The 18,747-nt window shown below is 41.3% G+C and overlaps 1 protein-coding gene across 1 annotated transcript in view; it reads right to left on the reverse strand.

Moving 5' to 3' along the window:
• Positions 1–220: 220 nt before the first annotated feature.
• The window catches only part of rbl1 (retinoblastoma-like 1 (p107)), a gene marked incomplete in the record, with an annotated part of 24,416 nt that continues 5,889 nt past the window's right edge, over positions 221–18,747 (reverse strand). The window contains 8 exon segments of the mRNA XM_034206282.1: positions 221–1,577; positions 3,465–3,620; positions 3,622–3,630; positions 3,908–4,056; positions 4,340–4,427; positions 7,858–7,929; positions 10,615–10,791; positions 11,285–11,478. Coding sequence (XP_034062173.1) covers positions 1,386–1,577; positions 3,465–3,620; positions 3,622–3,630; positions 3,908–4,056; positions 4,340–4,427; positions 7,858–7,929; positions 10,615–10,791; positions 11,285–11,478 — 1,037 coding nt within the window.

Genomic DNA, 18,747 nt, shown 5'->3' on the forward strand with positions numbered 1-18,747 from the left:
TGTTCATATAGCGTATTAAATAAATACGGTTGGGAAACAAAGGTCAGTTTTCTACATCATCAACTACACAGCAGTACATTTGAGATTTTGAACGAGTTTCCAAAGTTAAGAATAAACTGAAATGTAAAAAATATTCAGGAATTATTTACCGAAAAAGTGCATTAAATGAAAAATGTGCCTAAATGAGGAAATGAAAATGTAGGAGTCAGAAACATGAACATTTAGTGATCAAAGTACATTTTATTTTACAAAACACCTGGAAAATACACATTTCCTTTAAAAGAGTTTGGGACAATGACACAGAATGATTCCCTGTTCACACATTCACATTATTTTAACTATCAACTATCTGGGAGCAAATATCAACACTTTTATTTTGTATTTGACATGTGGTTAGCTTTTCACTTTGCTAATGTGCTTTTAGCAAAACAATGAATAAACAAAAGCAGATATAACATGTTTTTAATGTGTAGATACCACACACTCCATGGGCTTTTCTACCTTTTTCTTTACAACATTAAAAGCATAATAACAGCATTTCTTTTTTAATTAACGGTAATTAATAAAAGATTAATTTCCCAGTAAAATCTCCATAAAAAGTAGAGACCTCTGACAGGAGAGGAAGACGAGTTGAATGCTAGAAAATGTACAATAGCGCTTGATTTGTCAGAAACTATTTACACGATAATCTTACTAAATATATTTTGACCTGACGAGAAGAACGACGAGCATTTCAAATGTTTGTTAATATTGTTTATATTTGTGTGGTCAGAAAGCACAGCTGGATAAGATCCGTACATCATCATGCCAATAAAGATATCAATTTGAGTAACGGTCTGATCTTTTAATAATTAAAAACATATTTGTGAAAACTTCCGTATATTCAGGCCAATACGGTTAACTTTGATTTTAAAACTGTAAGTTTCCCTTCAGTAGCAACACACACCTGAACACCTGCTTATCAATCACTTATCAACCTGTGAATTCACACACTCTAACATCGAGGTGTTCAGATGTATTTGAGGGTCAAGAAACCCTGAAAAATGTTTAAATAATAGACTTTTTTTCAGCCAAAAGATAAAAAACAGTGTCTGAGTTTGTTCTGATTCCTGAAATATCCCCTTTCAGATATTACTCATGGTTTCTAATAAAACGTTGAGTTTGATTATTTTTGATAAAACCAAATGGCATGCATTCTGCCATCTTTCTCTGCTCACGTTCTATAACCCTCAGGTCATAATATATTACAAAAAAGTCAAATGTAAGCCTCATTAATGATAAATGAAACACTCCTAATGTCTAGATTCATCATGTACGCTAAGCTTTTTAAGGTGGGGATGATTCTGTAATTAAATGTGATGTCATTTAATGTTTTAACGTGTTCGTTAGTGACTCTGTCGCTCGGACACGACGACCTGCAGGCGCTTCAGCAGGACGTCGGGGCTGTTCTCCGGACACGCCCTCTTACTGGGGGAGTCACACGCTGATGACATCATCACGTCGCCCTCCATGGTGAAGGCCCTCTTCCTGCTGACCGAGGAGCCCTGACGAATCATCCGGTTAATGTCCGACAACTCCTAGAGAGAGAGAGAAAGGAGAGAGTTTATTAGATGTGATAACAAGTGTCTAAATCAGAAGACTAAACGACTAAAAGCATTAGCCGCCTTTAGCTTTAGACGTGAAGTCATGTGACCGTGCAGTAGTTCCTTTATAGCCCAACATTAGCCACCTTTAGCTCAGCGGTGGTGACGTGAAGTAATGTGACCGTGCTGTAGTTCCTTTATCGCCCAACATTAGCCTCCTTTAGCTTAGCGGTGGTGACGTGAAGTCATGTGACCGTGCTGTAGTTCCTTTATAGCCCAACATTAGCCGCCTTTAGCTTAGCGGTGGTGACGTGAAGTCATGTGACCGTGCTGTAGTTTATTTATAGCCCAACATTAGCCACCTTTAGCTTAGCGGTGGTGACGTGAAGTCATGTGACCGTGCTGTAGTTCCTTCATAGCCCAACATTAGCCACCTTTAGCTTAGCGGTGGTGGCGTGAAGTCATGTGACCATGCTATAGTTCCTTTATAGCCCAACATTAGCCGCCTTTAGCTTAGCGGTGGTGACGTGAAGTCATGTGACCGTGCTGTAGTTCCTTTATCGCCCAACATTAGCCTCCTTTAGCTTAGCGGTGGTGACGTGAAGTCATGTGACCGTGCTGTAGTTCCTTTATTGCCCAACATTAGCCGCCTTTAGCTTAGCGGTGGTGACGTGAAGTCATGTGACCGTGCTGTAGTTTATTTATAGCCCAACATTAGCCACCTTTAGCTTAGCGGTGGTGACGTGAAGTCATGTGACCGTGCTGTAGTTCCTTCATAGCCCAACATTAGCCACCTTTAGCTTAGCGGTGGTGGCGTGAAGTCATGTGACCATGCTGTAGTTCCTTTATAGCCCAACATTAGCCGCCTTTAGCTTAGCGGTGGTGACGTGAAGTCATGTGACCGTGCTGTAGTTCCTTCATAGCCCAACATTAGCCACCTTTAGCTTAGCGGTGGTGGCGTGAAGTCATGTGACCATGCTATAGTTCCTTTATAGCCCAACATTAGCCGCCTTTAGCTTAGCGGTGGTGACGTGAAGTCATGTGACCGTGCTGTAGTTCCTTCATAGCCCAACATTAGCCACCTTTAGCTTAGCGGTGGTGGCGTGAAGTCATGTGACCATGCTGTAGTTCCTTTATAGCCCAACATTAGCCGCCTTTAGCTTAGCGGTGGTGACCTGAAGTCATGTGACCGTGCTGTTGTTCCTTTATAGCCCAACATTAGCCTCCTTTAGCTTAGCGGTGGTGACGTGAAGTCATGTAACCGTGCAGTAGTTCCTTTATAGCCCAACATTAGCCACCTTTAGCTTAGCGGTGGTGACGTGAAGTCATGTGACCGTGCTGTAGTTCCTTTATAGCCCAACATTAGCCACCTTTAGCTTAGCGGTGGTGACGTGAAGTCATGTGACCGTGCTGTAGTTTCTTTATAGCCCAACATTAGCCACCTTTAGCTTAGCGGTGGTGACGTGAAGTCATGTGACCGTGCTGTAGTTCCTTTATAGCCCAACATTAGCCTCCTTTAGCTTAGCGGTGGTGACGTGAAGTCATGTAACCGTGCAGTAGTTCCTTTATAGCCCAACATTAGCCACCTTTAGCTTAGCGGTGGTGATGTGAAGTCATGTGACCGTGCTGTAGTTCCATTATAGCCCAACATTAGCGTTTTACTTTAGAAATAATAAAGTGGTGTTAATATGTGGAGATTATCCTGCTGAACTAAACGTGTAAGTATCATAAAGAGTTGTTTGCCAGAGATTCTTTTCTGCAATAATTAATTATCACATCCAAATCCCTCTCAGGGTCCAATACAGAAATACGTCATCGCTGCGTCTTCCCCATTGACAAAGGATTCAGTGTGTGTGTGTGTGTGTGTGTGCGTGTGTTTACCTTGGAGGGGCTGCTGTTGATCCTGTATGTGTAGGAGTTCGGTGTGAGGCAGGCCGCAGAGTTCTTGTGAGGAGAAACGTAGAGCGAGTGTCTCTGAGAAACCCTGCGGGGGGAGAGAGGCTGAGCGCGCACCGAGGGGAACGGAGAGAGGGGGGGGGGCGTCCACCTGCAAACACACACACAGATTATACAAACATTATCAAGTGTGTTGATTTCATAACGTTTTACCACAGGGTTCTGCTCTGCGCGGAGAAATGATTCTGTTGTTCTGTTACGGAATACTTGAAGTGATTGTGCTGTTATGTTAAATGTGTTCCATGTATTGAGTCTTGATATGTGTCTGTTGATGTTACACATGGACCTGCTGGGATGCAAGTCTCATTTCAGACTTCATCTGACAAATAAAGTGTTATCGTATCGCATCGTAGTTTTTCTCGTCGTACCCGGTTGTCATGGACGGCGTATCTCAGCGCGAAGCTCTTCATCTTCAGGACGAAGACGCTGTTGTAGAACTGGATGAGGTCACCGCGTTCCTCCTCTCCTGATTGGTCGGTGTTGGCTTCTCCTGACGCCTGATTGGTCTTCTCTGCCGCTGAGGAGACACAGAGACATACCGAGAAGTGATTTATTTTAAAAACGAGGGATACGGTTGTATAAAAACGCAATGATGAACACTTTGAAACTAATGCAAAATGTGACAAGGCACAAAAGAGAACTCTTAACAGTCTTTGATCAATTATTGGGACAGGAAAACATTTTTGAAGAAATCTGACATGTGTCTAATGATTATTGTTTAACTATAAGGAAAAATGCTTTCAGAATAATACATATTAATATTCAGTGCTTATATAGAGCATCTCTGTCTGTGCTCTTACATTCTCCACCTGAGACAGGATCCACCTCCATGTTCTCGTCAGTCACCTGCTCTCTGGGAGTGTGACGCAGTAACACACTGCGGTACACCTACACACACACACACACACACGCACACACACACACACACACACACAATTACATCATTATAACAGAGTTAGATAAACCGGCCTTTAATTGATAAAAACTAAATTGACTCCATTGTTAACTTGTGTTACTATGAATTGGTTTCTTAGTAATGGAAGTATTTCAGTTGCATATTCAGATAATCAAAGCAAAATATGATCAACAAATAACATACGGTATTATCATCATATGCTAAACTACCCAACGTTTTTATTTAAAGAGCCTGTGACACGAGTTTCCCCCATCATCCAAACCCATCAATTTGAGTAAATATTGTCCCCTTGAAAACCGTTACTGAACTGATTTTGGATATTTGTACTTTGATAACCATTAATCTGCCCTTCAATGTTGACCATTTTCTGGATCTGCTCGGGGATTCTTCAAGTCCCGCCAAATTATGTGTGACGTCATTGCGGGCACAGCGCTCCAGCTGCACCGTTCAGGATCCCAGCATCTTCATGTAAACGCACGATGACGCACACAGCAGCAAGCTCAGACAGCGATGACAGTTTAATGTTGAACGTGTCTGAGGCTCATATGAGGCTGAAAGATCGGTTTATGTTGTATCTGTTAGAAGTTTAGGAATTAGGTGCGTCAATATGGGCGATCATACGGTCATGTAGCCAGTGGTGGACTGGGACTAAAAATCATCCCGGGACTCTCGACCGGCCCACTTCGGTACCGCTAGTAAGTTGTCAACGGGGGGAGTGGGGGATGTCAGGGGCGGCGGGTGCTGTAGGCTAGGGAAGGCTAAGCCTTCCCAAATATTTGTGTCACTGCATCCTGGAAAAATACAAATATAATGTATAATGTCTGTGTTTTTTACATTAGTGCTGCTAGCCACCTGTGCCCTGTCCTACGAAGCCAGCTCAACATACCCTGGATATGTTTGAGTAACAAACTAACTAACAACAACAAACTAATTACATTACATTGCATTTAGCTGACGCTTTTATCCAGAGCGACTTACAATAAGTGCATTCGACCAACAAAATACAAACTTGAAGAAAACAGAATCATAAAGTATATCAGGTTTCATAGAGCCAAACATTTCAAGTGCTACTCAACTGGCTTTAGATAAGCCAGTCCTTTATTAGTATAAAAGTGCTTCGTTAATCGTTCTAACGCTCGAAGTGGAGTCGAAAGAGATGAGTTTTCAGTTTGCGCCGGAAGATGTGCAAGCTATCTGCTGTCCTGATGTCAATGGGGAGCTCATTCCACCATCTTGGAGCCAGGATAGCAAACCCACGTGTTTTTGCCGATGGGAACTTGGGTCCCCCTCGCAGCGAGGGTGCAGCGAGTCGTTTGGTTGATGCAGAGCGGAGTGCACGCGCTGGGGTGTACGGTTTAACCATGTCCTGGATGTAGGAAGGGCCAGATCCATTCGCAGCATGGTACGCAAGTACCAGTGTCTTGAAGTGGATTCTAGCAGTTACCGGAAGCCAGTGGAGGGAGCGGAGGAGCGGAGTGGTGTGGGAGAATTTAGGAAGGTTGAAGACCAGACGAGCCGCTGCATTCTGGATGAGCTGCAGAGGTCGGATGGCACATGCAGGTAGACCAGCCAGGAGGGAGTTGCAGTAGTCTAGGCGTGAGGTGACGAGAGCCTGGACCAGAACCTGCGTGGCTTTCTGGGTCAGCTGGGGACGTATCTTCCTGATGTTGTACTAACAAACGAGATCTCGACGCTGGTTATCAACTCGGTAAATCAAGCCAGGGATTCTCTCACCAGCTGAGAGCGCGTTCACGTGAAAGGGGCGGGGTTAGCTACATTTGACCAATCACAAACAGGGACAAGTGTACTGACAGCGCAGCGTCATACTTCATTAATGAAAAGTAAACTAATATTAGACAAATATGAACTTTAAACATCCATGATGACTTAAACATATAATCCAGGATACAAGCCACAGAGTTGCTGCAAGGTGAATACAGAACAACTGGTTAAAAAATAACTAGGCCTACCGAGTGTTTGAAAGCGTATAGTTTTATGATATCACTGCCCCATCTAAGACACGAGTGGATCTGACTTTAATTACATTTGACTCGAGTGTTTCGTCAACATAATGTGTTGATTAAAATAATACAGTATGTGACACTGTGAGTGTTGCACGGCCAGATACGGCTGGAGAAGCTGACTCAGATAAGGAAATATATGATATATTCTGATATTATATGATCGATGATCTGATTGATGATGTGATATGAATGATAAGTGCGACACGTCGGCGTCTTCTCTGCATACGGCAGTTTAAACTGTATTTACTTTATCCTGTAATATGACTTGAGAGATTTAAACTCCGCACACTGAGCTGATCTCTTTTCTATAGACGCCGGAGGCGGGCAGCGTCAGGTAAAAAAAGTTATTTAGCCTTCCCAAACATGAGCCTCACGCGCCGCCTATGGGGGATGTGCTAGTGACTTATCCGACCGGCCCACTTCGGTACCGGCCCATCGGGATTCGTCCCGATGGCCAGTCCGCCACTGCACCCAGCCCAGGTAAACTGTCAACGGGGGAGCCTCGCTGCGGGGAAACGGTGGATCTAGTGTCCCGATCGGAGTGGGAATAATAATAATAATCCGTGCATTTTATCCATTAATTTCCCCAACATTGTGGTAAAAAAACACACGTTTAATCCATGTTGGTGTACTACAACTACAAAAAGCATCGGTTTGTTTTCTCATCAGGAAATGCAGACCGGCTCAAACAAACGATTTGTAATCATCATCCTCACGATCATTTAATGTATCATATGTTCGCCGAATTGACATGAAAGCACTAATACATGTAGTTTCATCCACTTGAGTTTACAACTACAAAAATAATCGATTTGTTTTTATATCACATCCGACGGGAGGAAATTCAGCAGCTCTCACTACCGATTTTTAATCCTAATGTAATCATCATCTTCGCCGAATTGACATGAAAGCACTGACAAATATGAATATACTGTAGTCAACTTCATTACAACGTTATTAACGTGCCTAAACTCAGTAATTCACCATTTCTACGCATGACAACACACTCTGTCCGTGTTCGGCTCTCTCGCCGCACAGTGAAGCGTTCCCGCATTGACGTCACTTCCGGCTTCCCCCAAAACTTCAAAATGAGTCGAAGGAATTTCCCCGCGATGTTCGAAATTATTGATATTTAACGGAACGGTATCGCTTTTTCTTTTTTAAACTGACGGTTCGAGATGACTAGTAGCCCAATATTTCATTGCACAACAGTTGTTGGGAGGCTGTCACAGGCTCTTTAAGTGTTACCAATTCACTGCAGCATTAAAAAGGGATGAACACAATGTTTAAATTATTATAACTCAGTCCTTTTACTCAAGTAAGGTGTTGAATGAAGACATGTGGTGTTACCCTATTCGTGTGTGTGTGTGAGACTCACATGGCTGCTGGCCTGTGGTTGGCCACGGTAACACTTCATGATGTCGTGGAAGGTGTGAGTCTCTTTGGTGATCTGCGAGGAAGAAGGGAATCGGAGAAATTACAAAAACCGCATCACATGCACTCAAGAATAATTATAATAAGTATATTGGTACACAGGGTTCTTACACCTTTTCCAAAGTCAAATTCAAGCACTTTTCAAGCATTTTCAAGGTGCATTTTCCAGCTTTTCAAGCAGCTTACAGCTGTTGTAAATTACATATTTATATACACATACTCAAATGATTATTTCCCTACCTCACATTAAATCAGATGTTCTTTATGCTATAAACAACCAAATGGGTTTCGTGATAGCCTTCTACACGAGGATGAACAATTAAAGAAAAGAAAAGTAAGTTTAATATTTCTAAATGAGTGATCTGTACGTAGACTGGGCCTCCCAGATAATCTGTCTGAGCCAATATAAAACAATCAGCCAAATAACTTTTCAATGCATTATTGATTACTATTTTTGAGGTACTTTTAGGTTGGAAGTGAACATAAGTCAGAGGTAAATGGTGTACTTCTACTCCACTACAGTTCAGAGGTAAATGGTGTACTTCTACTCCACTACAGTTCAGAGGTAAATGGTTGTACTTCTACTCCACTACAGTTCAGAGGTACATGGTGTACTTCTACTCCACTACATGTATTTAATACCTTTAGTTACTTCACAGATGTGGATGAATGATGTGAAATATAATCAAGTGTTAAATCAGACTTTAGTTCCACCTGGAGTAAATCCACCAGCTACCCTGCAGTATACAAAGCCATTCAAACTAGCTGCACCTTCACCAGCTTTGAGAACACTTTCATGATCAATCATTATAAAACATATCATATATATTATTCTGAAATGGACCAATCTGCACAACGACTACTTTTACTGTCGTTACTTTCACTATATTTAGATGAGAATACTTTTCTACTTTCACTTGAGGAACATTTTGAATGCAGGACTTTCACTGTAACAGAGTATTCCTACACTCTGGTACTTCTACTTTTACTCAAGTACAAGACCTCAGTACTTCTACTTTTACTCAAGTACAAGACCTCAGTACTTCTACTTTTACTCAAGTACAAGATCTGAGTACTTTTACTTTTACTCAAGTACAAGATCTGAGTACTTTTACTTTTACTCAAGTACAAGATCTGAGTACTTTTACTTTTACTCAAGTACAAGATCTGAGTACTTATTCCACCTCTGGTAGCGTATTAGTCTGAATTGTAGCCACAAAATCACGCAGAGCTGCATAAAAATAGACTCACAAGTGGAAAATAATATTTACAAATGTGTACAATGATTGTAGGTAATTGACTACTCAAGACACCTGACTTATACATCTTCAAAAGAAGACTGTGTTCATTCTACAATTACATGGGATTAAAGCAACATGTAGTTTTACTTGTATAATACTTCAATTTTATATAAAAGACAGTTTGTTTTCATCTGTTTTCAAATAAACAAAGTATTGGCTTTCAGAATATTAAACTTGTTTCGGCAAATTCAGATGATAAATACAACTTTGAAGCTTCGGCATAATTACAAGCGGAGAACTGAGTAACTTAACGTCACAGCAGGCATAACAACAGCCGGTGTTTCTTGTGAGTTTTTCCCCGGTACACAAACGCAAAAATACACAAACACACTCGCGAGCTTCCCCCAGACCAGTAATACAAACGAAGATGTGTCTTCGGGTCAATGTGACTGATTTCGATAGAGCAAGTCACATTTGGTTTAGGCACGAAACATACTACCAGTAGAAATACATTGCTTTCAAAATCGCTCTGTGTCGAATCAAGAGATTATATTTCGTGACTATAACACGAAATGCCGTGAGTGCTTCATCCTCTGAACACCACCGGATGGCGACTGTAACATAACATAGGTACGCTCCTCTGAAATGATTGTCCCCTGCAATTATTATTATCCCTCAATCGAGTTCGCTAATCAGCTTGCTAACGTTAGCTTAAACAAACGTAACATGCAACGTTAGCCTAATCTAAAATGCTGTTCTACGGCGTACCTTTCATGTGGCTCGTCAGCGCAGACTCTCCCATCGTTATGTTTGCAAACTTTGCAGGAGGCTACTCGTGGGCGTGACCCTCGTCTTAGCCATGGCTTGTATTTGTCTTCTGCTAGCCAACGCTCGTTGAAACTGCAACCTCCTGGCACACAGTCATCTATCACTCATCAGAATGCCCAGGTCACACGTAACACAAACACTTGCAGGTCGCTCGCATAGCGCGGGAAGGTGCAGCGGAGCTGTTTTAGAAGCGAAGCAATTCTTTTCTTTTAATCTAAAAAGCGAACTATTCAGTCAGACAGCAATTTATTGTAAAAGTAAAGCATTTACATTTTCAAGCACTTTCCCAACCTTGAAAACACCACTTCAAATTTTCCTTTTCAAGGATTTCAAGCACCCGTACGAACCCTGTGTACAAGTGTGTGTGTGTGTGTGTGTGTGTGTGTGTTTCAAGTATAAAGGCTGTATTGTCATATGCCCTTTAGCTACAGTGTAGATATGGCAATGAAAAACTGAAGTCCCAGGCTCCTCCGACAGAGCAACATGAACATATATAAAGGACATAAAACAGATAAAATAGTGCAAGAGAATATTTTGAGATGTGCAAGTGAATACAAATAAAATAGAAATAGTACAAGAACAGTCTATAGTTAAGCAGGAGAGCAATGCGGGAAAATGTTTTTAAATCTCACTTTGGATATGATGTACACGCAGCAGAGCATCAGCTGGTCGAGGTGTCGGTCCTTCATCAGAGCCGTGCAGTGAACCAACGCATGTTCGAAACACGTCCAGATCTTCCCCCGCAGCTCCGACGACACGTCCATCTTCACACACAGATCCCTCAGACGCACACTGGCCAGGTGATACACCTACACACACACACCACACACACACACACACACACACACACACACACACACACACACACACACACACACACACACACACACACACACACACACACACACACACACACACACCACACACACACACACACACACACACACACACACACACACACACACACACACACACACACACACACACACACACACACACACACACACACACACCACACACAACACACACACACACACACACACACACACCACACACACACACACACACACACACACACACACACACACACACACACACACACACACACACACACACACACCACCACACACACACACACACACACACACACACCACACACACACACACACACACACATGAAACAAGTAGGAAAGCAACATCTACTGAAGAAAAGTCAGAGGAAGTTTTTTTTTAATAACTCTCGTCTGTGAATGTTTTCTTTAAGTTTCTGTAATTCAAATAAAAACCATGACGATATCCTACCTTCCTGAAGAACAGCGCGAGGGAGCCGGTGCGTCGCGGGCGTCCGCTTCCTGCCGCCGGGGGGTCAGAGGTCATGGGAGGGGGAGGAGGGGGGCGACTCGGGGAGGTGGTGAGCAGGAACTGAGCGGTGATCGTACCGGAGGAATCACACGGCTGAACTGGGATCAGTGTGATGGTGCGGTCGTTATTCAGCCCTGCAAACACACACACAAAGGAGACGATGACGATGATGATGATGATGAAGGGGCTCTGAATAACTCAAAGTCAACTTTATTGTCAATCTTTCAGTTTGTGTGTACAGACAGAGAGATCAAAATTCCCCCACAATCGTGAATACAAAAATACAAATAAATATAAAAATATGTATACAAAATTACAATAAAATCAGCATTTAATCAATAATGAAAATAAATATAAGTCATTTTATTTAATGTTTTGTATACATTCAAACATACCACACACTTCAGGAGAGACGTTAAACCTAACCCTAACACTTCAGGAGAGACGTTAAACCTAACCCTAACACTTCAGGAGAGACACACTAACCCTAACACTTCAGGAGAGACGTTAAACCTAACCCTAACACTTCAGGAGAGACACACTAACCCTAACACTTCAGGAGAGACACACTAACCCTAACACTTCAGGAGAGACACACTAACCCTAACACTTCAGGAGAGACACAGTAACCCTAACACTTCAGGAGAGACACACTAACCCTAACACTTCAGGAGAGACGCACTAACCCTAACACTTCAGGAGAGACACAGTAACCCTAACACTTCAGGAGAGACACACTAACCCTAACACTTCAGGAGAGACACACTAACCCTAACACTTCAGGAGAGACGCACTAACCCTAACACTTCAGGAGAGACACACTAACCCTAACACTTCAGGAGAGACACAGTAACCCTAACACTTCAGGAGAGACACACTAACCCTAACACTTCAGGAGAGACACACTAACCCTAACACTTCAGGAGAGACACACTAACCCTAACACTTCAGGAGAGACACACTAACCCTAACACTTCAGGAGAGACACACTAACCCTAATACTTCAGGAGAGACGCGCTAACCCTAACACTTCAGGAGAGACACACTAACCCTAACACTTCAGGAGAGACACTCTAACCCTAACACTTCAGGAGAGACACTCTAACCCTAACACTTCAGGAGAGACACACTAACCCTAACACTTCAGGAGAGACACACTAACCCTAACACTTCAGGAGAGACACTCTAACCCTTCAGGAGAGACACACTAACACTTCAGGAGAGACACACTAACCCTAACACTTCAGGAGAGACACACTAACACTTCAGGAGAGACACACTAACCCTAACACTTCAGGAAAGACGCACTAACCCTAACACTTCAGGAGAGACACACTAACCCTAACACTTCAGGAGAGACACACTAACCCTAACACTTCAGGAGAGACACACTAACCCTAACACTTCAGGAGAGACACGCTAACCCTAACACTTCAGGAGAGACACACTAACCCTAACACTTCAGGAGAGACACACTAACCCTAACACTTCAGGAGAGACACACTAACCCTAACACTTCAGGAGAGACACTCTAACCCTAACACTTCAGGAGAGACGCACTAACCCTAACACTTCAGGAGAGACACACTAACCCTAACACTTCAGGAGAGACACACTAACCCTAACACTTCAGGAGAGACGCACTAACCCTAACACTTCAGGAGAGACGCACTAACCCTAACACTTCAGGAGAGACACACTAACCCTAACACTTCAGGAGAGACACACTAACCCTAACACTTCAGGAGAGACGCACTAACCCTAACACTTCAGGAGAGACACACTAACCCTAACACTTCAGGAGAGACACAGTAACCCTAACACTTCAGGAGAGACACAGTAACCCTAACACTTCAGGTGAGACACAGTAACCCTAACACTTCAGGAGAGACACACTAACCCTAACACTTCAGGAGAGACACAGTAACCCTAACACTTCAGGAGAGACACCTAACCCTAACACTTCAGGAGAGACGCACTAACCCTAACACTTCAGGAGAGACACACTAACCCTAACACTTCAGGAGAGACACAGTAACCCTAACACTTCAGGAGAGACACACTAACCCTAACACTTCAGGAGAGACACAGTAACCCTAACACTTCAGGAGAGACACACTAACCCTAACACTTCAGGAGAGACACACTAACCCTAACACTTCAGGAGAGACACAGTAACCCTAACACTTCAGGAGAGACACACTAACCCTAACACTTCAGGAGAGACACAGTAACCCTAACACTTCAGGAGAGACACAGTAACCCTAACACTTCAGGAGAGACGCACTAACCCTAACACTTCAGGAGAGACACACTAACCCTAACACTTCAGGAGAGACACACTAACCCTAACACTTCAGGAGAGACGCACTAACCCTAACACTTCAGGAGAGACACACTAACCCTAACACTTCAGGAGAGACGCACTAACCCTAACACTTCAGGAGAGACACAGTAACCCTAACACTTCAGGAGAGACACTCTAACCCTAACACTTCAGGAGAGACACTCTAACCCTAACACTTCAGGAGAGACACACTAACCCTAACACTTCAGGAGAGACACACTAACCCTAACACTTCAGGAGAGACACGCTAACCCTAACACTTCAGGAGAGACACGCTAACCCTAACACTTCAGGAGAGACACACTAACCCTAACACTTCAGGAGAGACACAGTAACCCTAACACTTCAGGAGAGACACAGTAACCCTAACACTTCAGGAGAGACGCACTAACCCTAACACTTCAGGAGAGACACACTAACCCTAACACTTCAGGAGAGACGCACTAACCCTAACACTTCAGGAGAGACGCACTAACCCTAACACTTCAGGAGAGACACACTAACCCTAACACTTCAGGAGAGACACACTAACCCTAACACTTCAGGAGAGACACACTAACCCTAACACTTCAGGAGAGACACACTAACCCTAACACTTCAGGAGAGACACACTAACCCTAACACTTCAGGAGAGACACAGTAACCCTAACACTTCAGGAGAGACACACTAACCCTAACACTTCAGGAGAGACACACTAACCCTAACACTTCAGGAGAGACACACTAACCCTAACACTTCAGGAGAGACACACTAACCCTAACACTTCAGGAGAGAACACACTAACCCTAACACTTCAGGAGAGACACAGTAACCCTAACACTTCAGGAGAGACGCACTAACCCTAACACTTCAGGAGAGACACACTAACCCGGTAATCACCCGGTTCTTTATGACCAGTCTCTGTTCACCTACCGGGATACAAACCGGAGGAGCGAGGCATGGAGGGAGGTGGCAGAGACAGTGGATGAAACTGGTAGGTTTTCGCCTGTTTGGGGATTTTATATCCAGTTTACTTCGTTTGAACATTGCTATTGCTTTGTATGTCGGGGGCGGGAGATTCATGTGATTGGTTGTTGGTCGCGTTGCTCGCTTCAGATACGCCCACCTCCAAGATTTTTTTAACGCGGCTGTGTGGACGTACCGTAACACTTCAGGAGAGACACGTTAATATTATTGTCACGGCTGCTGTCTGCTCGTTAACCTGTCTGGGATTGTTTTCAGCTGTGTATGTTATATGTATATGAGATGTGCCGTTGCCCGGACGCCATTGGATGCCAGTTTCCTGTCCCTCCTCCGGTAGGCGTGACTGAAGATCTGGATTGGAGCAGGTCGGGCCCGACTCACCAATCCCTGCCCACACCTTCCGGGGACTCTTACAAGAGTGTGTGCATCTCAGTTAGACGGGAGAGGTCTGAATCTGTGTCAGACGGCTCTCGCTGCTCTCCTTACGTTCTGTGTCAGTTCTGTGTAGCTCTGTGCTAGTTCTGCTACAGTGGTTAGTTAGGGTGTGTGTTTAAGTGTGTTTAAGTGTATTCTGTGATTTGTGACGGCGTCGAACTTGTGCGAGACGCCTCACTATTTTAGCCTTAAGTGCCCATAGTGCGCTATGACTGTGATAATCTGTGGCCTTCGTTTTGTGTAGCGTTATTGTGAACAGATAGCTGGTTTTAAGAGCCTGTATTTTTGGTTATATCGTCTTTATTTTGAGTTTATTATTAAAATCAACCTCTTACCAAGAACACCTGGTTTCGTGTTGCGTCCCTTTTACCCTAAGCGAGCTGGGGACGTAACAATTATATATGTTGCATTTTTGGAGGAGCTCAGGTCAGAAGAATTTCATGGGTGTTTAGAAAAGCCTGCGGTAGTTTATGGGTGGGACCAGTTGGCTGAATATATAGTGAGACTGTTACTGTATTCTGGGTACAGAACCTCTCTATCCTCTGAAGGTGAAGTTGCTGCATCGGAGATCGATTTCACAATATGTGTTTTGACTTTCTTTATTAATAACCCTTCGATGCCCGAGTGACTGGACCCTACACTCTTCCATAAGTGGGTCAAAAAGGACCTGTATTAGAATAATGTGTTTTAATGCCATTTTTGTCATTTTGGTGAAGAAAAAACACTTGTATAATATTTAGTATTATATTTTGGTTCAAACTACAAATATGTTATATTTAACTTTTCACTATTCATAATTGTAGAATTGTTTTTTACATTTTGAACATATTGATGCAAAGATCTCCGCTATTCTGAGACCCTCACAGTATTCGAGTCCCTTTTCAAAACTCATCTCTTCTCCTCTTGTCTACTCATAGCCCCCCCCCCCCCCCCCCATCAATCCATGCCGGTTGATCACGTTTGATAGTCCTATTTTGAGTCCTTGAAAAGCCCTATATATATAATATATATATATATATATATATATATATATATATAAAGCCTTCCGTGGAATACGAGGGGAATCGTGCAATTTAATTTATTATTTATTTATTTATGTACATATTCCCTATCATGTCTATTTTAAGTCCCATTTATTGTTTTTATAGTGTCTTGTTGTTTTTATAGTGTCTTGTTGTTTTTATAGTGTCTTGTTGTTTTTATAGTGTCTTGTTGTTTTCATAGTGTCTTGTTGTTTTCATAGTGTCTTGTGTTTTCATAGTGTCTTGTTGTTTTCATAGTGTCTTGTTGTTTTCATAGTGTCTTGTTGTTTTCATAGTGTCTTGTTGTTTTTATAGTGTCTTGTTGTTTTCATAGTGTCTTGTTGTTTTTATAGTGTCTTGTTGTTTTTATAGTGTCTTGTTGTTTTCATAGTGTCTTGTTGTTTTATAGTGTCTTGTTGTTTTCATAGTGTCTTGTTGTTTTTATAGTGTCTTGTTGTTTTTATAGTGTCTTGTTGTTTTTATAGTGTCTTGTTGTTTTCATAGTGTCTTGTTGTTTTCATAGTGTCTTGTTGTTTTTATAGTGTCTTGTTGTTTTCATAGTGTCTTGTTGTTTTCATAGTGTCTTGTTGTTTTCATAGTGTCTTGTTGTTTTCATAGTGTCTTGTTGTTTTTTATAGTGTCTTGTTTCCATAGTGCTTGTTGTTTTATAGTGTCTTGTTGTTTCATAGGGTCCTGTTGTTTTCATAGTGTCTTGTTGTTTTCATAGTGTCTTGTTGTTTTCATAGTGTCTTGTTGTTTTTATGGTGTCTTGTTGTTTCATAGTGTCTGTTGTTTTCATAGTGTCTGTTGTTTTCATAGTGTCTTGTTGTTTTTATAGTGTCTTGTTGTTTTCATAGTGTCTTGTTGTTTTTATAGTGTCTTGTTGTTTTCATAGTGTCTTGTTGTTTTCATAGTGTCTTGTTGTTTTATAGTGTCTTGTTGTTTTCATAGTGTCTTGTTGTTTTCATAGTGTCTTGTTGTTTTCATAGTGTCTTGTTGTTTTCATAGTGTCCTTGTTGTTTTCATAGTGTCTTGTTGTTTTTCATAGTGTCTTGTTGTTTCATAGTGTCTTGTTGTTTTCATAGTGTCTTGTTGTTTTCATAGTGTCTTGTTGTTTTCATAGTGTCTTGTTGTTTTTATAGTGTCTTGTTGTTTTTTATAGTGTCTTGTTGTTTTCATAGTGTCTTGTTGTTTTCATAGTGTCTTGTTGTTTTCATAGTGTCTTGTGTTTTTCATAGTGTCTTGTTGTTTTATAGTGTCTTGTTGTTTTCATAGTGTCTTGTTGTTTTATAGTGTCTTGTTGTTTTTATAGTGTCTTGTTGTTTTCATAGTGTCTTGTTGTTTTCATAGTGTCTTGTTGTTTTCATAGTGTCTTGTTGTTTTCATAGTGTCTTGTTGTTTTTATAGTGTCTTGTTGTTTTCATAGTGTCTTGTTGTTTTTATAGTGTCTTGTTGTTTTCATAGTGTCTTGTTGTTTTTATAGTGTCTTGTTGTTTTTATAGTGTCTTGTTGTTTTCATAGTGTCTTGTTGTTTTTCATAGTGTCTTGTTGTTTTCATAGTGTCTTGTTGTTTGCATAGTGTCTTGTTGTTTTTCATAGTGTCTTGTTGTTTTTATAGTGTCTTGTTGTTTTCATAGTGTCTTGTTGTTTTTATAGTGTCTTGTTGTTTTCATAGGTCTTGTTGTTTTATAGTGTCTTGTTGTTTTTCATAGTGTCTTGTTGTTTTTCTATGTGTCTTGTTGTTTCATAGTGTCTTGTTGTTTTCATAGTGTCTTGTTGTTTTCATAGTGTCTTGTTGTTTTTTATAGGTCTTGTTGTTTTTATAGTGTATTGTTGTTTTCATAGTGTCTTGTTGTTTTTCATAGTGTCTTGTTGTTTTCATAGTGTCTTGTTGTTTTTCATAGGTCTTGTTGTTTTCATAGTGTCTTGTTGTTTTTCATAGTGTCTTGTTGTTTTCATAGTGTCTTGTTGTTTATAGTGTCTTGTTGTTTTCATAGTGTCTTGTTGTTTTTATAGTCTTGTTGTTTTCATAGTGTCTTGTTGTTTTTATAGTGTCTTGTTGTTTTTATAGTGTCTTGTTGTTTTTATAGTGTCTTGTTGTTTTTATAGTGTCTTGTTGTTTTCATAGTGTCTTGTTGTTTTCATAGTGTCTTGTTGTTTTCATAGTGTCTTGTTGTTTTCATAGTGTCTTGTTGTTTTCATAGTGTCTTGTTGTTTTTATAGTGTCTTGTTGTTTTATAGTGTCTTGTTGTTTTCATAGTGTCTTGTTGTTTTTATAGTGTCTTGTTGTTTTCATAGTGTCTTGTTGTTTTTATAGTGTCTTGTTGTTTTCATAGTGTCTTGTTTGTTTTCATATGTCTTGTTGTTTTCATAGTGTCTTGTTGTTTTCATAGTGTCTTGTTGTTTTCATAGTGTCTTGTTGTTTTTATAGTGTCTTGTTGTTTTCATAGTGTCTTGTTGTTTTCATAGTGTCTTGTTGTTTTCATAGTGTCTTGTTGTTTTCATAGTGTCTTGTTGTTTTTATAGTGTCTTGTTGTTTTCATAGTGTCTTGTTGTTTTCATAGTGTCTTGTTGTTTTCATAGTGTCTTGTTGTTTTCATAGTGTCTTGTTGTTTTAGTGTCTTGTTGTGTTTCA

Source organism: Gymnodraco acuticeps, unplaced genomic scaffold, assembly GCF_902827175.1.
Source record: "Gymnodraco acuticeps unplaced genomic scaffold, fGymAcu1.1, whole genome shotgun sequence".
NCBI classification, from domain to species: Eukaryota; Metazoa; Chordata; class Actinopteri; order Perciformes; family Bathydraconidae; genus Gymnodraco; species Gymnodraco acuticeps.